Source organism: Artemia sp. Qi Xiang Cuo, chromosome 11, assembly GCF_049724085.1.
Source record: "Artemia sp. Qi Xiang Cuo chromosome 11, ASM4972408v1, whole genome shotgun sequence".
Classification (NCBI taxonomy): domain Eukaryota; kingdom Metazoa; phylum Arthropoda; class Branchiopoda; order Anostraca; family Artemiidae; genus Artemia; species Artemia sp. Qi Xiang Cuo.
In genome coordinates, this window is record NC_142804.1 from 28391288 (window position 1) to 28410551 (window position 19264).

At 37.2% G+C, this 19264-nt stretch overlaps 2 protein-coding genes across 2 annotated transcripts in view; both read right to left on the reverse strand.

Annotated features, from left to right (window-relative positions):
- Nucleotides 1-12396, reverse strand: part of ncm (pre-mRNA-splicing factor nucampholin) — a 102568-nt gene extending 90172 nt beyond the window's left edge. Inside the window, exon 1 of the mRNA XM_089096658.1 lies at nucleotides 12348-12396. The gene's annotated coding sequence lies outside the window, so the exon portion shown is untranslated. The remainder of the gene's footprint in view (nucleotides 1-12347) is intronic.
- Nucleotides 12397-13879: 1483 nt separating this feature from the next.
- Nucleotides 13880-18109, reverse strand: LOC148946841 (uncharacterized). Its single transcript, XM_089096444.1, has 2 exons — nucleotides 18031-18109; nucleotides 13880-15940 (listed from the first exon to the last, which is right to left on the reverse strand). The coding sequence occupies exon 2, from the start codon at nucleotides 15929-15931 to the stop codon at nucleotides 13880-13882; it is 2052 nt and encodes a 683-aa protein (XP_088952570.1). The 5' UTR covers nucleotides 15932-15940; nucleotides 18031-18109.
- Between the last annotated feature and the right edge of the window lie 1155 nt (nucleotides 18110-19264).

Consider the following 19264-nt stretch of genomic DNA (forward strand, 5'->3'; position numbering starts at 1 on the left):
AACATTAAACTATTTTAAATTGACAACGCTGTTCAAACATCACTTGTGTATTATACAGTACACATCGAAGTATTCGCAAATGCTAAACCCCTTTTTTTCCCACCTTAATAGGATCAAATTCGCAAATCCTAGACTCCAATTCGCAAATCCCATTACCCCATTTTTGCAAATGTCAATCAAACAATTCTGATTGTAGCATCCAATTTTTTAATAACAAACTACTCTCGAGTTAGACTCCAATCCGCAAATCCCTTACCCCTTTTTTTGCAAATGTCAATTAAACAATTCTGATTGTAGCGTCCAATTTTTTAATAACAAACTACTCTCGAGTTAGACTCCAATCCGCAAATCCCTTACCCCTTTTTTGCAACTGTCAATCAAACAATTCTGATTGTAGCGTCCAATTTTTTAATAACAAACTACTCTCGAGTTACACTCCAATCCGTAAATCCCTTACCCCTTTTTTTGCAAATGTCAATCAAACAATTCTGATTGCAACATCCAATTTTTTTAATAACAAACTACTCTCGAGTTACACTCCATTCCGCGAATCGCTTACCCCTTTTTTGCAAATGTCAATCAAACAATTACGATTGCAGCATCCAATTTTTTAATAACAAGCTTCTCTCGAGTTAAGGCAATCTTCCAAATAACATGCGTTGACAGCTTTTTAAAATGTTCATGTCTAAATGTAGTGTCTCAGGCATGGGTTTTCTTATCCCGTTTCTTGTCCCTTTGATACTGTGTATATGGTAACTACTTGGGCATGAGAGGGGGGTTAGTTGCCCTCCAATAACTTTTGACTATTAAAAAGGGCATGGGCCCTTACAATTTCTAATTGAATGAGCCCTTTTTGAAGTTTCTACAACAATGCTTTCTATAAACACCTTATATGACCCCAGGCCATATTTTACTACCCTTGCCCTGAGGACTTCGGGGGGTGTCATCCTCAAAAACTTGATTTCTAGACCTTTCAACTACGTTGAACAAAATGCCTATCTCAAAATTTTTATTGGATATGTTTGGGGAAATGGTGGGCATGAGAGGAGGGTAAGTTGCCCTCCAATCACTTCTGACTACTAAAAAGGGCACTAGCCCTTTCAATTTCCAATCAATTGAGCACTTTTTGAAATTTCTACAACAATGTTTTCTATAAACACCTTATATAGCCAAAGGGCATACCTTACAACCCTTGCCCCGAGGACTGTGAGGGGTTTGTAATCCTCAAAGACATAATTTCCAGACCTTTCAACTACATTGAACAAAATGCCTACCTAAAATTTTTGATTGGATGTGTTTGGGCGTGAGATGGGGTTAGCTGCCTTCCAATTACCTTTCGACTATTAAAAAGGGCACTAGCACTTTCAATTTCAAATCAAATGAGCCCTTTTTGAAGTTTCAACAACAATGCTTTCTATAAAAACCTTAAATGCCCCCAGGGCATAACTTATAACCCTTGCCCTGAGGGCTGTGGGGGGAGTGTGATCCTCAAAGACATAATTTCCGGACCTTTCAACTACATTGAACAAAATGGCTATCTCAAAATTTTGATTGGATGTTTCTGGGGAAATGCTGGACATGAGAGGGGAGTTAGTTGCCCTCCAATCACTTTCGACTATTGAAAAGGTCACTAGTCCTTTCAATTTCCAATTGAATGAGCCCTTTTTGAAGTTTCTATGGCAATACTTTCTATAAACACCTTATATGACCCCAGGGCATAACTTACAACCCTTGCCCTGGGGGCTGTGAGGCGGTTATCATCCTCAAAGAACTAAATTCAGAACTTTCAACTACGTTGAACAAAATGGCTATCTCAAATTTTGATTGGAGGTGTTTGGGGAAATGGTGGATGTGAGAGAGGGGTTAGTTGCCCTCCAATCACTTTCGACTATTAAAAAGGGCACTAGCCATTTTAACTTTCAATCGAATGAACCCTTTCTGATGTCTCTACGACAACGCTTTCTATAAAAAAAAACTTATATGCCCCTAGGGCATAACTTACAACTCTTACCCTGGGGGTTGTGGGGCAGTGACGTATCCAGGATTTTGTTTCGGGGGGGGGGGGGGGGTGGCCGTCCGTCTACCTTTTTATAGCAGTCATGTGAGCAAGAAAATTATCTATCATAGTGCAAGATTTCAGGCGGGGGGTAGGGGGGGGGGGTAGCTAGGTAAAGAAATTAAAAGTACACACTTGTCATGAGTATTTCTAGTTGTAGACTTTTTTTTGTTTGAGAATGGATGACAATATTTTGCCAACAAAGTCAGAATTAAAAAAAAATTTAGAAGCAGTGAGAGTTTCTATTTTGGGCGAGTAGTTGTTTTGGAACTGCCACAAAGCGGCAGAATTTATAAAATATAAAATAAAGAAGTGCATTATTCCTTATATTTGCCTATGGGACCCTTGTTTTAGAGAACCAAATAAATAAAAAATAATATTATATCAAAGACAATTGCCCAGAATTTGGTTTCGGAGGGGTGGGGCCTTAGTCTACCTCTTATAACAGCCATGAAAGCAAGAAATGTATTGATATTAACATTGTTTACAGAGTTTACGCCACTGCTTGTAGGTTAGCATCATATCACAACAGCAGCATCTGAAGACGAGTGTTGGCAGCTGCATGCATTCCAGTCTCTTGTTGTATGGGAGATCTTGTAGGCCAGCTAAGCACTTCATGGCACGCCTCTGAACTCCTTCGATTAGACTGGTATCATTCTTATAGGAAGAGGAGGTGAGACATGTACCAAAATCCAAAACAGGCCTAACTATAGCCTTATAGAGCCTTAGAAAAACTGTACGGGAATGGTTGGTTATGGTGCAGTTGAGGAGACCAAGGCTTGAATTTTCTTTTAAAACTGCTTGTTGCCAGTGGCCGAGAAGTTTCCATTGTTCATCTATCAGCACACCTAGATCTATTTCTTTGGGACTTGTCTTTAGTACTAAATCAGCCAGTGAATTGGGATTGGACATGTTGTACTGGTGATGGGCGTTGTTGCTTCCAAAGTGAAGGACACTGCACTTCAATGTGTTGAATTCAAGTAGCCAATCTTGTGCCCATGTTTGGATTTTATGAAGGTCACACTGCAGACTTTGTTGATTTGCAGGCCCAAAAAGCTTGGAGTTTTCAGCATACAGAGTGATTTCTGTTCCGTTCACCATATCATTAATTGTGCGGGGGGAGTGTTATCCTCAAAGACATGATCTCCAGAGCTTTCAACTTTGTTGAACAAAATGGTTATCTCAAAATTTTGATTGGATGTGTTTGGGGAAATGGTAGTTGTGAGAGGGAGATTAGTTGCCCTTCAATCACTTTCAACTATTAAAAAGGACACTAGCCCTTTCAATTTCCAATCAAATGAGCCTTTTTTTAAGTTTCTACAACAACGCTATCTATAAAAACCCTATATGCCCCCAGGGCATGGCTTACAACCCTTGCCCTTAGGGCTCTGGGGGGGGGTGTCATCCTTAAACACGTAATTTCTGGATGTTTCAACTATATTAAAAATGGCTATCTCTAAATTTTGATTGGATGTGTGTGGGGAAATTGTGGGCATGGGAGGGGTGTTAGTTGCCCTCCAATCACTTTCAACTATTAAAAAGGGCACAAACTCTTCCAATTTCCAATCAAATGAGCCCTTTTCGATATTTCTACAACAACTCCTATGATACAAAGTGCCCTGGTCTAAAAGATAAAAAATAATACATTTTGCCAACATTGCTCTTTACTTAGGCAGCGCTACTGCCTCTGATAATAATAAATAAAAAAAAAGTTTTTTTTTATTTGAAAGTAAGAAGAGACATTAAAACTTAAAACGAACAGAAATTATTCCGTATATGAAAGGGGCTGTCCCCTCCTCAACACCTCGCTCTTTACACTAAAGTTTGACTCTGTCTTACAACTTTACTTTTTAAAACAATAAAAAACTTTAGCGTAAAGAGCGAGGTGTTTAGGAGGGGACAGTCCCTTTCATATACGGAATAATTTCTGTTCGTTTTAAGTTTTAATGTCACTCCTTACTTTCAGTTAAAAAAAACTTGTTTTTTTTATTTAATTTCTGATCGTTTTTTAGTTAATGCAGCTTTTATTTTGGCTCACCGTCATTGAATAAGTAAAACAAAATTTGCATACGGTATTAATTTTACTTTTCTTGTGCTAAATGGCTTTCCAATAAACCAAAACCAATACTATACAGAAATACCAATATTTATTGTTTAAAAAAAATAGATTTGTGAGAAAGTCAAACTTTAACGTAAAGAGCGAGGCGTTGAGGAGGGGACAGCCCCTTTCATATACGGAATACTTTCTGTTTGTTTTAAGTTTTAACGTTGTTCCTTACTTTCAGTTAAACAACTTGTTTTTTTTATTTAATTTTTGAACGTTTTTGAATTAATATAGGTGTTGATTTTTGATCACTGTACATGAATAATTATAACAAAATTGTCATATTAATTTTAATTTTATTTGGCTAAATGGCTTTCTTGAAACCTGTTTAATTTTATTTACGAACGTTTTTATTAGCAATAAATATACGTAACTTACGAATTAACTTACGTAACGAACTTCTATATTCATATATTCTTAATGCGTATATTAGGGAGTTAACCCCCTAGTCAATACCTTGCTCTTTAAGCTAAATTTCGAATTTTGTTCCAATTCTTTAAAAATGACCCTTAATCACAAAGTCTGTTAATTAGAATAAATAGCTCTTATGAAAGTACTAAAACATCTTTGGCTTAAAGAGCGAGGTATTGACTGGGGGGTGAACCCAATCATATACGCAAAATTTTCTGTTCGTTTTAAGTTTTAATGTTGCTCCTTACTTTCAGTAGAAAAACTTTTTTTTTAATTTAATTTCTGGTCTGTTTTTAAAGAATGCTGGGAAATCTGGCACCCCCTACATAGCAATGTCCCTTCCCCCATGAAACTTCCTTCATGCAAAGATCCTCCCACATATTCTAGGACCACTGGGTCGATACGATCACCCCTGGGGAAAAAACAAAAAAAAACAAATAAACATGCATCCATGATCTTTCTTCTGGCAAAAAATGCAAAAATTCCACATTTTTGTAGATAGGAGCTTGAAACATCTACAGTAGGGTTCTCTGATACGCTGAATATGATGATGTGAATTTTATTAAGGTTATATAACTTTTAGGTTTTAGGTTTTTTCCCTTTTTTCGAAAATCAGCCAAATTTTCTCAGGCTCGTAACTTTTGATGGGTAGGACTAAACTCGATGAAACATATATATTTGAAATAAGCATTAAAATCTGATTCTTTTGATGTATCTGTTCGTATCAAAATCCCATTTTCTAGAGTTTTGGTTACCATTGAGCTGGGTTGCTCCTTACTTACAGTTCGTTTTCGTGTGCAAAGAGCATTTTTTTGTACTGCTATTGTTTGCCCAGTGAGCTAGTGAAAAAAGTGCCTGAAAAAGCAACATGTCTTCTAGGCTTAGGGGCCAAGATAAAATTGGTGTTTTTACTGAGCATTTTTTTTTTTGTTGCTACTCTAGCACTGACACACTTGGCAGTAAACATTCTTCCATTGCAACATAAGTTGATCATAATAAGCCTTTTTGTGTTTTCAATGAAAACAATTAAAAAAAGACAATTTGCCCCCCTCCCTAAATATCAGAAAATAAATTGTATGTCTCTCCTCTATATTCATAAGAATTAATTACATGATTAAAGACTGTAGATTATTCTTAACCATACAGAGTTTTATTTCAGGTATTATTCCAACATTTAAAAACTATAACTAGCTCTACTTTAATACACTCTATAATTCTGATACACTTTGTTAAGTCATATAGCCTTTTAGCTCCAGGACACACTTGGTGTTTTTCACCCAGCATTTCTTAAAGGTGAATTGGATAGTACGTAATGGACAAATTGGGCAAAAAAAAAAAATGCTTGGTAAAGCAAACATCAACAGAGCAATGTAGCTGTCTATTGTCAAAACAATAAATGAAATACAAAATGAACAACCATTTATTTTAACGCCTATGCAGAGATAGAAACAGAACAAAATGGAAGGGAACACACTTGGCATCTTTTTTTCTTTTTTTTTTTTTTTAACTGCTGATGAATGAGTGCACTTGCAGAGGGTTTATCATAAAAAAGAACTAAATTGGAAGTCATAAATGATATATTTTTTTTCTGGCAAGGGAGAGGAAAATTCTAAAAAAAAAAAAATACTGGATAATTTGATTAGGGAGTATCCAGAAATTCAAAGAAGTTTGAAGTGCCAGGGGATTGGGCCCAAATTAGCCCCTGCCTTCAACCCTAAGCAAATCAAAACCTATTTATTATAAAATGAGTAATTACCAAATTTATGTGCCCTAAGCTAAAAAGTGTTTGAATAAAACTTGAATTCATTTATGTTAAGAAAATTTCTACCTATTGGTTTTCAAAATAGAGGATGGATATTACCTTTAAAAGCCTAAGAAAAACGAAATCTTGAAAATTTTCATTAAAAGCAGAAAAAATGCACAAAAATGCTCAGCTATTCTACTAGCTACAGGTAGCTACAGGGCAACTCTAAAAGAAATTTTGCCCTATATTTTCTAGGGAATACTGTATTTTACCTTATTTTACCCATTTTACTGACTGGATTTTTATTTTACAGTAATTTTACAACAGTAACTAAGATAACAATCATTAATCCAGCAGACGCAACCTTGAACTCATCTTCAATCAGCATATTAGGACATACTCTTGAAGTTGTGAAATTGTCAAATATCTTGGCTCCATCAACATGGACAGTGGATCTATTTAAGCTGAAAGTCAGTTCTGTATTGCAAAAGCCACCTTAACCATGGCCCAACTCTGTCTGGTCAAAGCCCTGCACTACTTGCAAAACAAAGATATCTATTTACAACACCACTGTAAACTAATTTCTTCTCCATGCTGCTCAAACCTGGCCTGCTGCCATTTTGGTCTGAAATGCTATAGACAGGGCTCAAACTAAATTCCTCAGGCAAATCAAAGGGATTGATTGGTATGACTTTGTATCCAACACAAAATTATTTATCACTTACCAACTAGTCACCTAGTTCATGTAAGCTCACTGCAAAAACTCTTCAGTGGTTTGGCCACCAAGCCCACATGCCAACACAAATCCTGACCAGACTTGCCTTTAGTTTTGATCCCTTGAGGCAAGAGTAGAAGTGCCCACATGGAAGACCTAATTCTAGAAGGAAGGACAGCCTTGGTCACTTCCTGTCATTGATTGGTAGCATTCCAAACAAAGCTATCATGCTAGCTCAGAACCCTCTAGACTGAAGGTGATGAGTAGCTTCTCTCTCTATACTGGACCCCCAGCAGGAACAATAATTCAGTAAGTAAGTAAATGATCTTAAGTTTAATAGAATTTTGCAGGTATAAGAATCTAGATATAACCATAGTGTTTGGTCATAAAATGGCCCATAAGTACACACAGCATTTACATAATGGTGAGACAGCTCTAACATGATCAATAAAAGGGTAAATAGAAGCACTGTTATTGGTGTTGAAATAAAAGATCACCATCTAATAGTGTCTAGGGTTGATCTAAAGCTGAAATCTAGGAAGGGTAACTAACTTCTGGGAATCCATGACATTGGTAGATTCCAGGATGAGAATTTGAGAGAAACTTTCCAAGAGCAGTTGAATACTAAACTTCATAGTCTAAAATTTGACAATGTAAATATGAAGTGAGGTGAGGAGGTATGCAGTAGAGGCCACAGGTAGAATTGCTAAAGATCTGGAAGATTCAGCCAGATGGCATAATAGTAAAATATTGTACTGGCTTGTTAATAAACTGAGAGAGAATAGTCAATCTGGACTTGTTCCAGTTAAAGATAAGGATGGTGCCACAGTTAGTGACAAGACAGAGGTTAAGAGAGCTGGGCAGAACATTTTGAGAATGCAATAAACCATGGAAGATTAATAGAAAAAGATATAGAAATAATCAAAAAAGTTTGTGACACATTGGACGTGAGGGTAGATTTATTTTGTGGGGAAGAATTAGTGATAGTACCAAAAAGATAAAAAAAAAATAAAGAGGCTACAAGTGCCAATAGAATGGTAACCAATTTTTTTTTTAATAAAGTGGTTATGAAGTTAAGGGCTAGGCATGCATAGCTGATTTTTGGGAACCGATTTCAGCAAGGGTGTATTCCACATCAAGTGATTATAATTAATGATGCTAAGAGGCGGGGCTTAGTGACGTTTTTCAGTGATTAATCATCATTGATTACAATTAATTTGCAATAATCATTAAATACACTTAATTACATGCCTAAAGCTCTAAAGCCCTAGTATATTCCTTGTCTAGAATGCAATTAATGATGATTAATCACCGATAAATGTCACTAAGCCTGCCTCTTACCATCATTAACTATAATCACTTGACATGGAACACATCCTTGCTGAAATTGGTTCCCAAAATCAACTATGTGTGCCTAGCCCTTTAGGGATAAATTACTGAAAATTACAAATATGATTTTTGAAAAAGGTTGAAGTAACTAGCAATTTAAGAAAAAGTTTAATTAAACCCCTCTATAAGCATGGTGATAAGTGTGAGTGTGGTAATTATGGAGACATTAGTTTGGATTCTATAGGAAGCAAATTATTTTTGTCCTCAGTTTTATAGATTGTCAGAAAGCATTTGATTCAACAGATAGAAGAGCTTTAGTAAAGGTCCTATCATTGTTTAGCATACCAGATAAACACATTAAAGTGATTAGCGCTACATACAAGAATAACATTGTGGCAGTTAAGATACAAAATGAGGTTAGTAGCTGGTTTTGTATTAAATCAAGAGTTAGGCAGGATTGCATTCTATCCTCATTTTGATGGACTTTGTTCTAATGAGCACAACAAAGGCAATGGGAGAGCATGGAATCAATTGGGAAGTAAAACTGTCATAAACTTAGATTATGCTGATGATTTTATCTTTCTAGATGAAACTGTTAGCAAAATGACTGAATGTTTTGAGGTTTTGAGAGTCCATGGTGCAAGAGCAAGTTTCAGAATTAATGTTAAGAAGAATAAGTTGTCATGACTTGGAATAAGCAAAAGTGAAGAGGTGATGATAGGTAACAAGTATGACCATTCAAGTGGACAGCTTGACTTGCCTAGGTAGTATTATAATTAAAGATGATGGGTGGATTGAAGGTTTTTAAAGTAGAATAGCCATGACCCAGGGTGTTTTTCATAGTTCAAACAAATTTGGAAGAATAGGAAGATATGTCTGCAAACTAAGATTAAAATATGGGAAGCTATAGTGATGACAGTAGTCAAGTATGGTTCTGAAGTGTAGACACTCCACAGACAGAGGAGGATTTACTAGATGTTTTCCAGAGATATTGCTAATGGACTGGTTTGGGTGCCCAGCTGACTGACTGTTTCCCTGATAGATTACATTGAGAATACAAGCATGAAGGGATGTAAATTCAGTCTTACTTACCATTTCTTTTGTACAACTAGATTCCCTCATGGAGGACCCCCCCCCCCAGAAAATTCACAAGGATTTGCCAACATTGCTGAAAATTTTCTCAGACAACAACTATTGAACAACTCATCCAAACCAGCCCTAGCTATGCAAAAATATAGTGTGATCTTGCTTTCTAGGACTGATGAAAGGTTGAGATGGCTAGGACCAGTGGCAAAACTTTGTCAAAATCCAGGGGGAGGGGCAAAGTTGGAACCAATTTTGCCATATCAAGTGAATATGAAAGTGAAAACTGATCCATATAGTACCATAAAGGCCAAGGTATACCAAAGAAACCTGATATGTTTCTATGGATGCTTGAATTATGCAGGACTAAAGATTTTTGAAGATACTAAATTTCAGCTAGGGGGGGGGGAGCAGTTGGCCCCTCCCCTGAAGAAAATTACACCCTTGGCTAGTACATATTCTGTGGATGGATGAAGAATGATAGATTGTCAAATATTGCCTTTGTCAGCCAACCATCTAGGGGCTGATGAAAAGCATGCTATCTCCAAATAGGATGGGAGGATGTTGTAAGGAAAGATTTAAAGGAAATTAGAACTTCTTAGAATGGTGTAAAGATGGAGGCTTTGAATAAATTGTGATGGAGGAGGGATGTGCATAGCTGTGTTGGCTTCATGCAGCTTGTGCTGCAGCAGGTTGTTAATACAAGTATTTTCAAATACATAGTCAAAATCAAATAGAGTATATGTCTTCACATCATATTTTAGTTTAGTCCAGTTAGACTAATTTCTTGCTGCTTTGAGCCCTGTACCTTAGCTTAATCCCAACAGGCTGTAAAAGGTTTTAAACATTTGATAATCTCTTCCTCAAATTTATGGAGTTTTTATAAGGCTTAAAATCCTGCTAAAATTACTTTAAATTGCAGCTAGGAGCAATCTGAGGATTTCTCCTTGTAGAAAAATGACAAGATTTTTTTTTTTTTTAACTAGAGGCAATGAAAGGGAGACTGAAAATCCAAGGATAAGCAAGGCTTAGGCTACAATGTTTCTTAATCAAACTTTAGATCAAAAGGCTAGCCTACAGACCTTATATCTTGGCTATAGGCCTATGTGAATAAAAATGAAACAAAGGATTTATGCATAAAAAAAGGATAATTGGTATTTCCAAAAAGAGGTCCTTGTAGCCAGGCCTAAGTCAATAGGTAAAGTTCTACCAAATCATATTATTGAGTTGGGAATAAAGTGAATACACCATTTGATGCCTTTTTGGTAAAATTCTACTTTAGTTACTTTTGACTATCTTGGAAAGGGGTGATGTTAGGAAAATGAAACTTTCAGGGATGGGTCTACAGGCTAAAGTATGTCCTGGGAAGATATTTTGAAGTACTCACCTCCACTCCTTCTCCCTCTAGAGGGTCCTGACCTTGATGACCTTTAAAATATGTGAGGTATAGAAGTGAAACCTTGCAAAATAGATCTTCTGCTTAAATGAAGTACAATAAAATTGTTTTCAGCTTCACAACTTTGCTCAATCCCAATTTATAAGGTTTTAAAGATATGCAAATACATTTCCTAAATTTTGAAAATAAACTATTTATATGTCTTAAAATTCTGCTCAAATAACTGAAATTGCATTTTCACAGCTAAAGCCAGAGAAAAAGAAACTGATAACTGAAAATTAAGGTAAAATGTTGTTTTGTCAAAATTTCAATGGGTATAGACCTGTCATGTAGGCAAATTTCATGACCCTCTAGAGGGAGAAGGAGTGGAGGTAGGTACTTCAAAATACCTTCCCGGGACATACTTTAGCCTGTAGACCCATCCCTGAAAGTCTCATTGTCCTAACCTAACCCCTTCCCAAGATAGCCAAAAGTAGCTAAAGTAGAATTTTACCCCAAATCATATTATTGACTTACAAATAAAGTGAATAGGCCTATACCACTTGATGCCTTTTTTTAAGCTCTTTCCAAATATAATAATCATTTTTGTTGGAAATGAATTTTACCCCCACCCCTATATACAATTTCAGTGTATAGCCTATAGCCTATTTGCACATGAGGGGGGGGGGGGTAAATTTTAAACTTACCGCCCATTTACAGCAGAAATAAAATTTGCCCCCCCCCCCCTAATGTGCCAATATACATCCTGAATTGGTATATACAGAGCCTCATTTTCAGGCACTGGGTGCAAACACAGGTTGCTATCGAGTTCTACATCAAGCATTTTTAGGGGTGCAGGTTCAACAGGAATCCACTTCTAAGCATTTTCAGCTGCCAGGTTCTCTCCGTGTTTGAACCTGGGTTCCTTGAATCTGGAACCCATAGAAATACCAGGTTCAAACCAAGTTCTGTGTTTATTGGCGGTAAATTAAAAAATGGTTAACAACCCTGAATTCACAGCCCATGAAGTTTGCTCATTAGGATCCCAAACAGTTGATTTTGAATTGAAAATCAAGTATTTTGCAGTACATGGCTAATGGTAGAAAAAGCCAAGACAGATAGTCCGAGTAATTGAGAGGGTAATTCTATTCCTCAGCATCAAGCATTTTCACCTGTGAAGTTTCAACCCTGTGTTTTCCTTGAGAACCAACTTTGTGAAAACGCTTGATGCACTAGACAAGAACAACCTGTGTTCAAACCCGCTGAGCCTGAAAAATGAGGCTTAGGGGTGGGGGTAAATTTCATTTCTGACAAAAATGATTATTATATTTGGAAAGAGCATAAAAAAGGCATCGAGTGGTATATTCACTTAATTCGTAAGTCAAAAATATGATTTGGTAAAAATTTACCCAAATGCATTCTGCTAGGCTAATGCAAGTAGGCCTATTCTTCATGATAGTGACAAGCCTCTTATGTAGAATTTTACCAAAACATATATGAAGGTAAATTTTTTGCCAGAAAAAAACTTACATAGGTATAGACGTGTCTACTATGCAAACTTCCAAGTTCTCAAAGTGTTCAGTGTTGCCAGGTTTTTGGCATAACGTATAGCCCAAAGAGGAGCAATCATTAGCCCAAAAATAGCCCAAAGTAGCCCAAAAATAGCGAACGCTATTATAACCCTATTATAGCGCTGTTATGGGTAAAACGAGGAGAGATACAATTGGCATATCAGATAACCTAAACTTAAGGATAGGTCAAAAGCAAAAAAGAGCTCTGTGAGCGAACAAAAAGTAACAAATCTTCTACGTATGACATCGTAAAATTGACAAGTGCTTCCCTGAAAACAAAAAGGCAATGTATTCTTTAGACACTTGGTTTATTTTATACATACCATGATATAATTGAAAAACAATGTTATGTGAGCTTAAAAGAATACCTAGTAACAAACAGAAAATTAACATCTGCACTGTTTTGTTCCAATCTTTTAGCATATCACTGGCGAATTTACCGTATAAATTTTCTCCAGAGGCTCAGAGGATATCCTATATACTACGTACAGCCAAATATGTGTCTGTTTTTTTCTATAAGTGAGAGAACAGCATTTCTTAAATTTTTTTTTGCTTTCAGTACATCGATAGTCAATCTATGAAGGCACAAGTAGAGGGGTAATAAATTTTTTCGTTTTTAGTTTCAACATCACTCTATCAACCCATTTAATCAATGGAGCGTATATACTTAATTATTATGTATTGTTAGGCATTCAATCCTTATCCGATATTTTAAAACCTAGAATAAAAGAAAATCAGACTGAAACCACAATTACAGAAAGTTTTATTGTTAATCTGGGTTAAAACTTACGAAATACAAGGAAATCCAATACATGAGGCTCTATTCTAGCCATGAGGCTCCTTAGCCGATCCTTAACCGCTTTGTTGGTCTTAATAAAAACAGTTCGATATTTCGTCGTCAGGATGAAAGGTCGAACGACGTTTAAAACGCTCTATAAGCGCAAATACTCAAGCAAAAAACATGTTAAAAGAAACACTGCAGAAATCCAATGAGTGAGCCACTTCGGTAAGAGGATCAAGATGTTTTTTATTGAAAACTGGAAAATCACAGGTACTGTCGATTCAATTCCGACTATTTCAAGTATTGGAATCTTTTTATTAAAAAACGTGTGACGTGAACGATAAGAGACTTTGGGCGTCTTTTTTCGCTATGTTCACCCTTAAATAAGACACATTTTATACAGCAGTCACCGGACATGACGAAGAAAACAGACATAGAAGAAAAATATTAACTGGGGTTTTTCAAAGTACCCTTACTTTTCCATGTGCGAATATTTCAGCTGGACTTGCACCAAGAGTCTTCGGCGAGAAAACTCTGCATCTTCCATGAGGCTCTATTCTTTTGCACTGAAGACAGTTGGTGGAAGTCCAGCCGTAATCATTAACGCGAGTCCGATGATAGCGAAAAATACGCCCTGAGTCTAAATAATTAGAAGCAAAATATTATCCAGCAACAAATGCACCACAGAAAAAATACACAACTGTGGGTTATCACTCCTCAAAAAACTCATCTAACAGTTCAAAAACCGCGATGTCTTCATCTTCAGTTTCAGCATTACTTTTTTCGCACTTATACATAGAGCTGTCGAACCTTTGAAACATTGCTTTCGAAGGGATGAAATTTTGACAACATTTTTCATCCCCATGAAGGCACCCTCTAATCAATAATATCGCCGAAAGCAGCTTCAGGCCCATTCTATTCCTAACTTTTGTCTTAACGCAGTTCATTATACTAAAAACCCGTTCAACAAACGCGTTCGACACTGGTAGTGCCAAAATATTGAGTACAGAGGCGGCGAGTTCTCTAAAACAATATTCTCCCCCTGCATTTGTGTAATTGTACACAGCGACCCAAAATTGTTCAGAATTGAGAGATTCACTTTTCTCAACCACCAGTGTCCAGTCGATAGACAGCAGTCTTCTCCACTGATCTTCTATTAGTTCCACTTTCCACAAGTTTTTATCTGGCACTGGCACAAGAAGAGACAAAGGTAGGTTATCAAAACTGCAACGAGTCTGACTCAGACAGTGCTCTGGTGATAACAAAACCACAGTTGAAAGCAATTTCATGTGTGAAGGGACTCTTTTCTTCACCTCTTCACACAATTTCTTCAGAAAGTCATAGCATCTTTTTCTAAGTTCACTCTTTTGTTCATCTGGAACTTTCGAGTTTATCAACATTCGACGGAAATTGGTTCCAAGATCAGCAAGTGTAACATCTAAAAAGTTTTCTTCTATCATTTCTATTTCTAGCAACTGAGCGGTAGTCAGTTTTTCGGCCCCTCTCACTACACGACGGAATAATGTAGAAACAAATGATTCAAAATCTTTGAACAACTTGGCTGGGTCGACAGAAGACTGCTGAAATAAGAGGCTCATTCTGGTGAATTCTTTTGTAATAGGAAGCAGAAATGTCAAAAAGAAATAGTTCACATCATCCTCGTACATAATCGAAAGCGTGTTCGCAGTAAAACATCGCTCAGTCTGCGCTGCCCTTTTGAAGTGAGTCTTCAACTCAAGCCACTGCTCAAGAATCATATCAATGGCAGCCTCTCTGGCGAGCCAACGAGTGCCACTGAGCTGCAAAATCTTCTTTGGCTCTTTTCCCGTACTATTGATCAAGGAGTATATTTGACGATAAGCCTCCCGTCTGAGAGGGCTATTGCTGAACCAGTTATAAGTCTCTCTTAGCAAAAACTCTATGTTTGTTGGCAAAACTTTAGCTGCTGCTGACATGCACAAGTGCAACGAATGGCAAATGCATTTGATCAAAACTAGATCAGGATTATGCTCCCTTAGTTTAGTAAACAAAGAGCAGTTCTGTCCAACCATATTACTGGCACCATCAGTTCCTAGTCCTGTAATATTCTCCAGCTTCAATTTAATTTTGTTTTCAATGAAGTCCTTCAGTCCATTATAAAGGTTCTCAGCTGTAGCACTTTGAATCTCGACAAGTCCTAGGAAACGTGTCACTATTTTCTTCCTTCTATTGCAAAAGAATCTAATACATACAGCCATGTATTTGTGCGTTCCAACATCTGTAGACTCATCCAATATCAAAGAATACTTGTTATTACAATCTTGCACTATTTCTTCTAGTAGACTAGGTGCAATCACATGCACAATCAAAGCACTGCATTTCGTACGATGTAGTCTAAGTCGATCTGTTGGTTTGGCAGCAGAAGTAGCAGTTGAAGATATAATGACATTAATCAGTTCTCCTAGGTGGTCTACCGTTCTAACAGATGAGTGGCAAGCAATGTGACAGGCAATGGCAAGCTCGTGTTTCTTCACTTTGTCACTTAAAACTGTCACATGGCCATCAAGTGTCTTGCAACCTTTTGACGGGACCTGTTGCATTGACTTCAGTCTATGTTTTTGAGAGCTAGCATGCACTGACAGGTCATTATGATGAGCCCTAATTTCTTTTCTGCACGCCGTACAGTATGCTTTTGACTCATCAGTTGGGCATTGCTTGACCCAAGGAAATTCATTCTCCCACCTTTCATTATATGTTTTGGCATACTTCGCCCATTTTCCCATGGCGACAATCTGAAAAAAGGGATGTTTTAACCACCTGCTTGTTCTAACCATCTAAAGCAAACTGCTGGAAAAGCATGAACAACTTTTTTGTGTCTATCTGCTGCAGAAAAGTCTTAAATGAAACAGGAATAGGTTCTACCCTTTCATTTAAAGCTTAGTTTTGGCTAGAAAGTCCTGAAATTATTAATTAGCAAGCACATCAAGCTAACTGGGGATTTGCATCAACTGAATTTTTCTGATTGTCCCATGCACTCAAGAATATTAAGCTTCTGACAGTTATAGTTTTACATGAAGTATAATTTAATTTGGCATATTGTCTGATAATCCAAAACATACCCCATCAACATCATTGTCAATCTAACCAGCTAGCAAGTTGGCAATTATTATTAAAAAATTGGCAATTACACCAAAATAAACAAATTGTCACCCATTTTTAGTATGAGGGTTCTTTATAACCATTAACCATTTCACTCTGATTTTTAGTAAGCCAGAAAGAGGAATTATATAGTTTTTGTATAGCCATTAGGGTAACGGAGCTGGTAGACGGCCTGTACATAGTAGCAACACATAAAACAAGAAAAAAAATTAGACCAAATTCTTTTTATAAGTTATAGTTTGTATTTTTTTTTTCCTTGAGGGCCAGCAACAAAGATGATATTCTGGAAAAAAAAAAAACAACTCAAGATGTGGTTTGACAAATTTTTAATAAAATTTCATTTGTTTGAATTTCCGACTACTCTGACCTGGCCGACTACCAGCTCCTTTACCCTATGCTACTTTCGTGTAACCATAACCATCAAGTATTTCAAGCTACGAGCTGTTCGGCTCATTTAAAGGGAAGGAAATTGAGGAATCCAAACTGAAGCAATCAACAAAAAAACTTTAATTTATCTTTAAAACCTCTTTTCCTATTTTACCAGATGCTGGAGTTAAGCAGAAGTAAGGTAACATAAAAGCAACAAGCAACCATCAAAACACAAGTTTTGCAATGTCCATTTTGCTATTATGAATCTTAAAAAATTCTGTAGAAACTCAATACTGGTACATTAGTGTCTAGCTGAGCCTTTCCTCTGTTTACTGATTTACTCTGAATATTTTCTGGTTCCTTCTCTAAGCAAATGCTGAAAAACTAAGGTCAGGTAGCCTATATGGTTTTCAGTCGAACGATGCTCTGCTCACAGTCCAGATAAACATGTCCTTCTGTGTGTACAATATAGTATGGTATAGGAAGAAGAGAGATACCGTGAATCTTATCTGCTCCATATCTCCTTCATGCTTGACCAGAAATTAATAATTTTCACACAGCAGGTAAAGCAGACCAGATATTTTCAGCTGTGTAAAAATTTTACACTTCTGGTCCAGCCTTGGGAAGATATAGTGCAAATAAGATTCACGGTATCTGTCCTCGGTTAATTTGGAATATAGGACCATAATGAGATAGCTAAAAAATAAACATACCATTCGACTCAAAATTCAATGCTGTGTCCAAATATAGCAATCATTTCCGGCGGAAACTCATCCCTTAGATTCTACAAATCAAGCTTTTCGGGGATACGAAGGGATTCGGGGGCGGGCCATGGGGTTGTAGGTGGGGTGGCCTAGACCTCGAATACCGAGTGAGCCGAAAACTAAACCGAAACTAGGTTTTTCCAATCCCAGAATCTGGAAATTCCAGAATTTTCAAAATTTCTAGAATCAATTTCCGCCGGAATTTATTGTTATATTCGGATAGAGGATTGAATTCTGAATCGAATGGTATGTTTATTTCCTAGCTATCTCATTATGGTCCTATATTCCAAATGTACCCTGTCCTCTTCCTGGACCAACAAAATTTAGTGGCCCCTACTGGTGTCAGACGGGCTGGACAATGGCAGAGGTTACGTTTGAGTACTCTCTTGGGAGAATGGTTGGAATTAACTATGGTTATCTTATCTAAGCTAAGTTACTTCAGAATCTTGGCTCATAACAGACACAGCAACTCGGACAGCAGGTCAGTACAATTTACCTATCAATAAAGGAAAAAAAAAGTTTTTCTACCTCTCCCCTTGGTCCAATATTTATCACTTTCTTGGCTAGAGAATGAGTCACACACTACTCACTGGTCTTTTCTTTCCGTTCTTCTTTGAAAGTTGTTGGAGCGTTGGAGCTCGGCAGTTCCGCCACAGACAATCTACATGACAACTACAGACATGACATGATGACCGCTGGCTTTTGCATCGTGTCTCGGTCGATATCGAAATTAAAAAACATGTTTTGTAAATATAGCCCAAAAATAGCAAAATGAAAGGTTTTTTAGCCCAAAAACCCGCGGTGCGGGTTTTTGGGAATCTTACCCGCAAAAATGAAATTTTACTAGCCCAATTGGCGGAAACTAGCCCAATCTGGCAACACTGAAAGTGTTTGGACAGTTGACTGGAAAACAGCCGCTTCTTCTTCTAATTCACAGCTGCACTAGATTGGTTAGAGTTTTCTTCTGTTTCTTCTCACAGCTGTTGTAATCACATTTACCAATGCCTTGTTTTCAGGCTCAGTGGGTTCGAACACGGGTCGTTCTCGTCTAGTGCATCAAACCTTTTCCCAAAGGGGGTTCTCGAGGAAAACACGGAGTAGAAACTTCGCAGCTGAAAACACTTGATGCTGAGAAATAGAATTTCCCTCTCAATTACTTGGGCTATCGGTCTTGGCTTTTTCTTCAACTAGCCATGTCTTTATGCCTACTGCAAAATACTAAAATCAACTGTTTGGGATCCCAATGATCAAACTTCATGGGCTGTGAATTCATGATGGTTAGCCATTTCTGAATTTATCGCCAATGAACTCAGAACTCGGTTTGGAACCGGGTATTTCTGCGGGTTCCAGATTCAAGAAACCTGGGTACAAACACAGGGAGAACCCGACAGCTGAAAACGCTTAGAAGTGGATTTTTGTTGAACCCGCAACCCTAAAAATATTTGATGTAGAACCCGATAGCAACCCGTGTTCGAACCCAGTGCCTAAAAACGAGGCTCAATTGCCCCTAGTGTCAGTGTTTTTACTCGGTATGGTCGAGAAAGAAATGGGCAATCATAAGTAATAAGAAGATTGGAAGTAGAAACGGTTCCAAATATAAGTAGGGAATAAGTAGCTTATGATAAATTGTTTGAAGAATTTGGATAAGAAATTAGACTTTTCGAGCCTCACGAAAGGCTTTTCTCAGATGAATGACTTTAATTGAAAAGCACGCACAAAAATAGAAAGGGATAATATCAGATAAAATACTGGCTGCTAAGCCAAAAATTAATATGATCGGACCAATGCTTGAAATGCTTCCGGCTGTACAGGCGCAAGTCATTT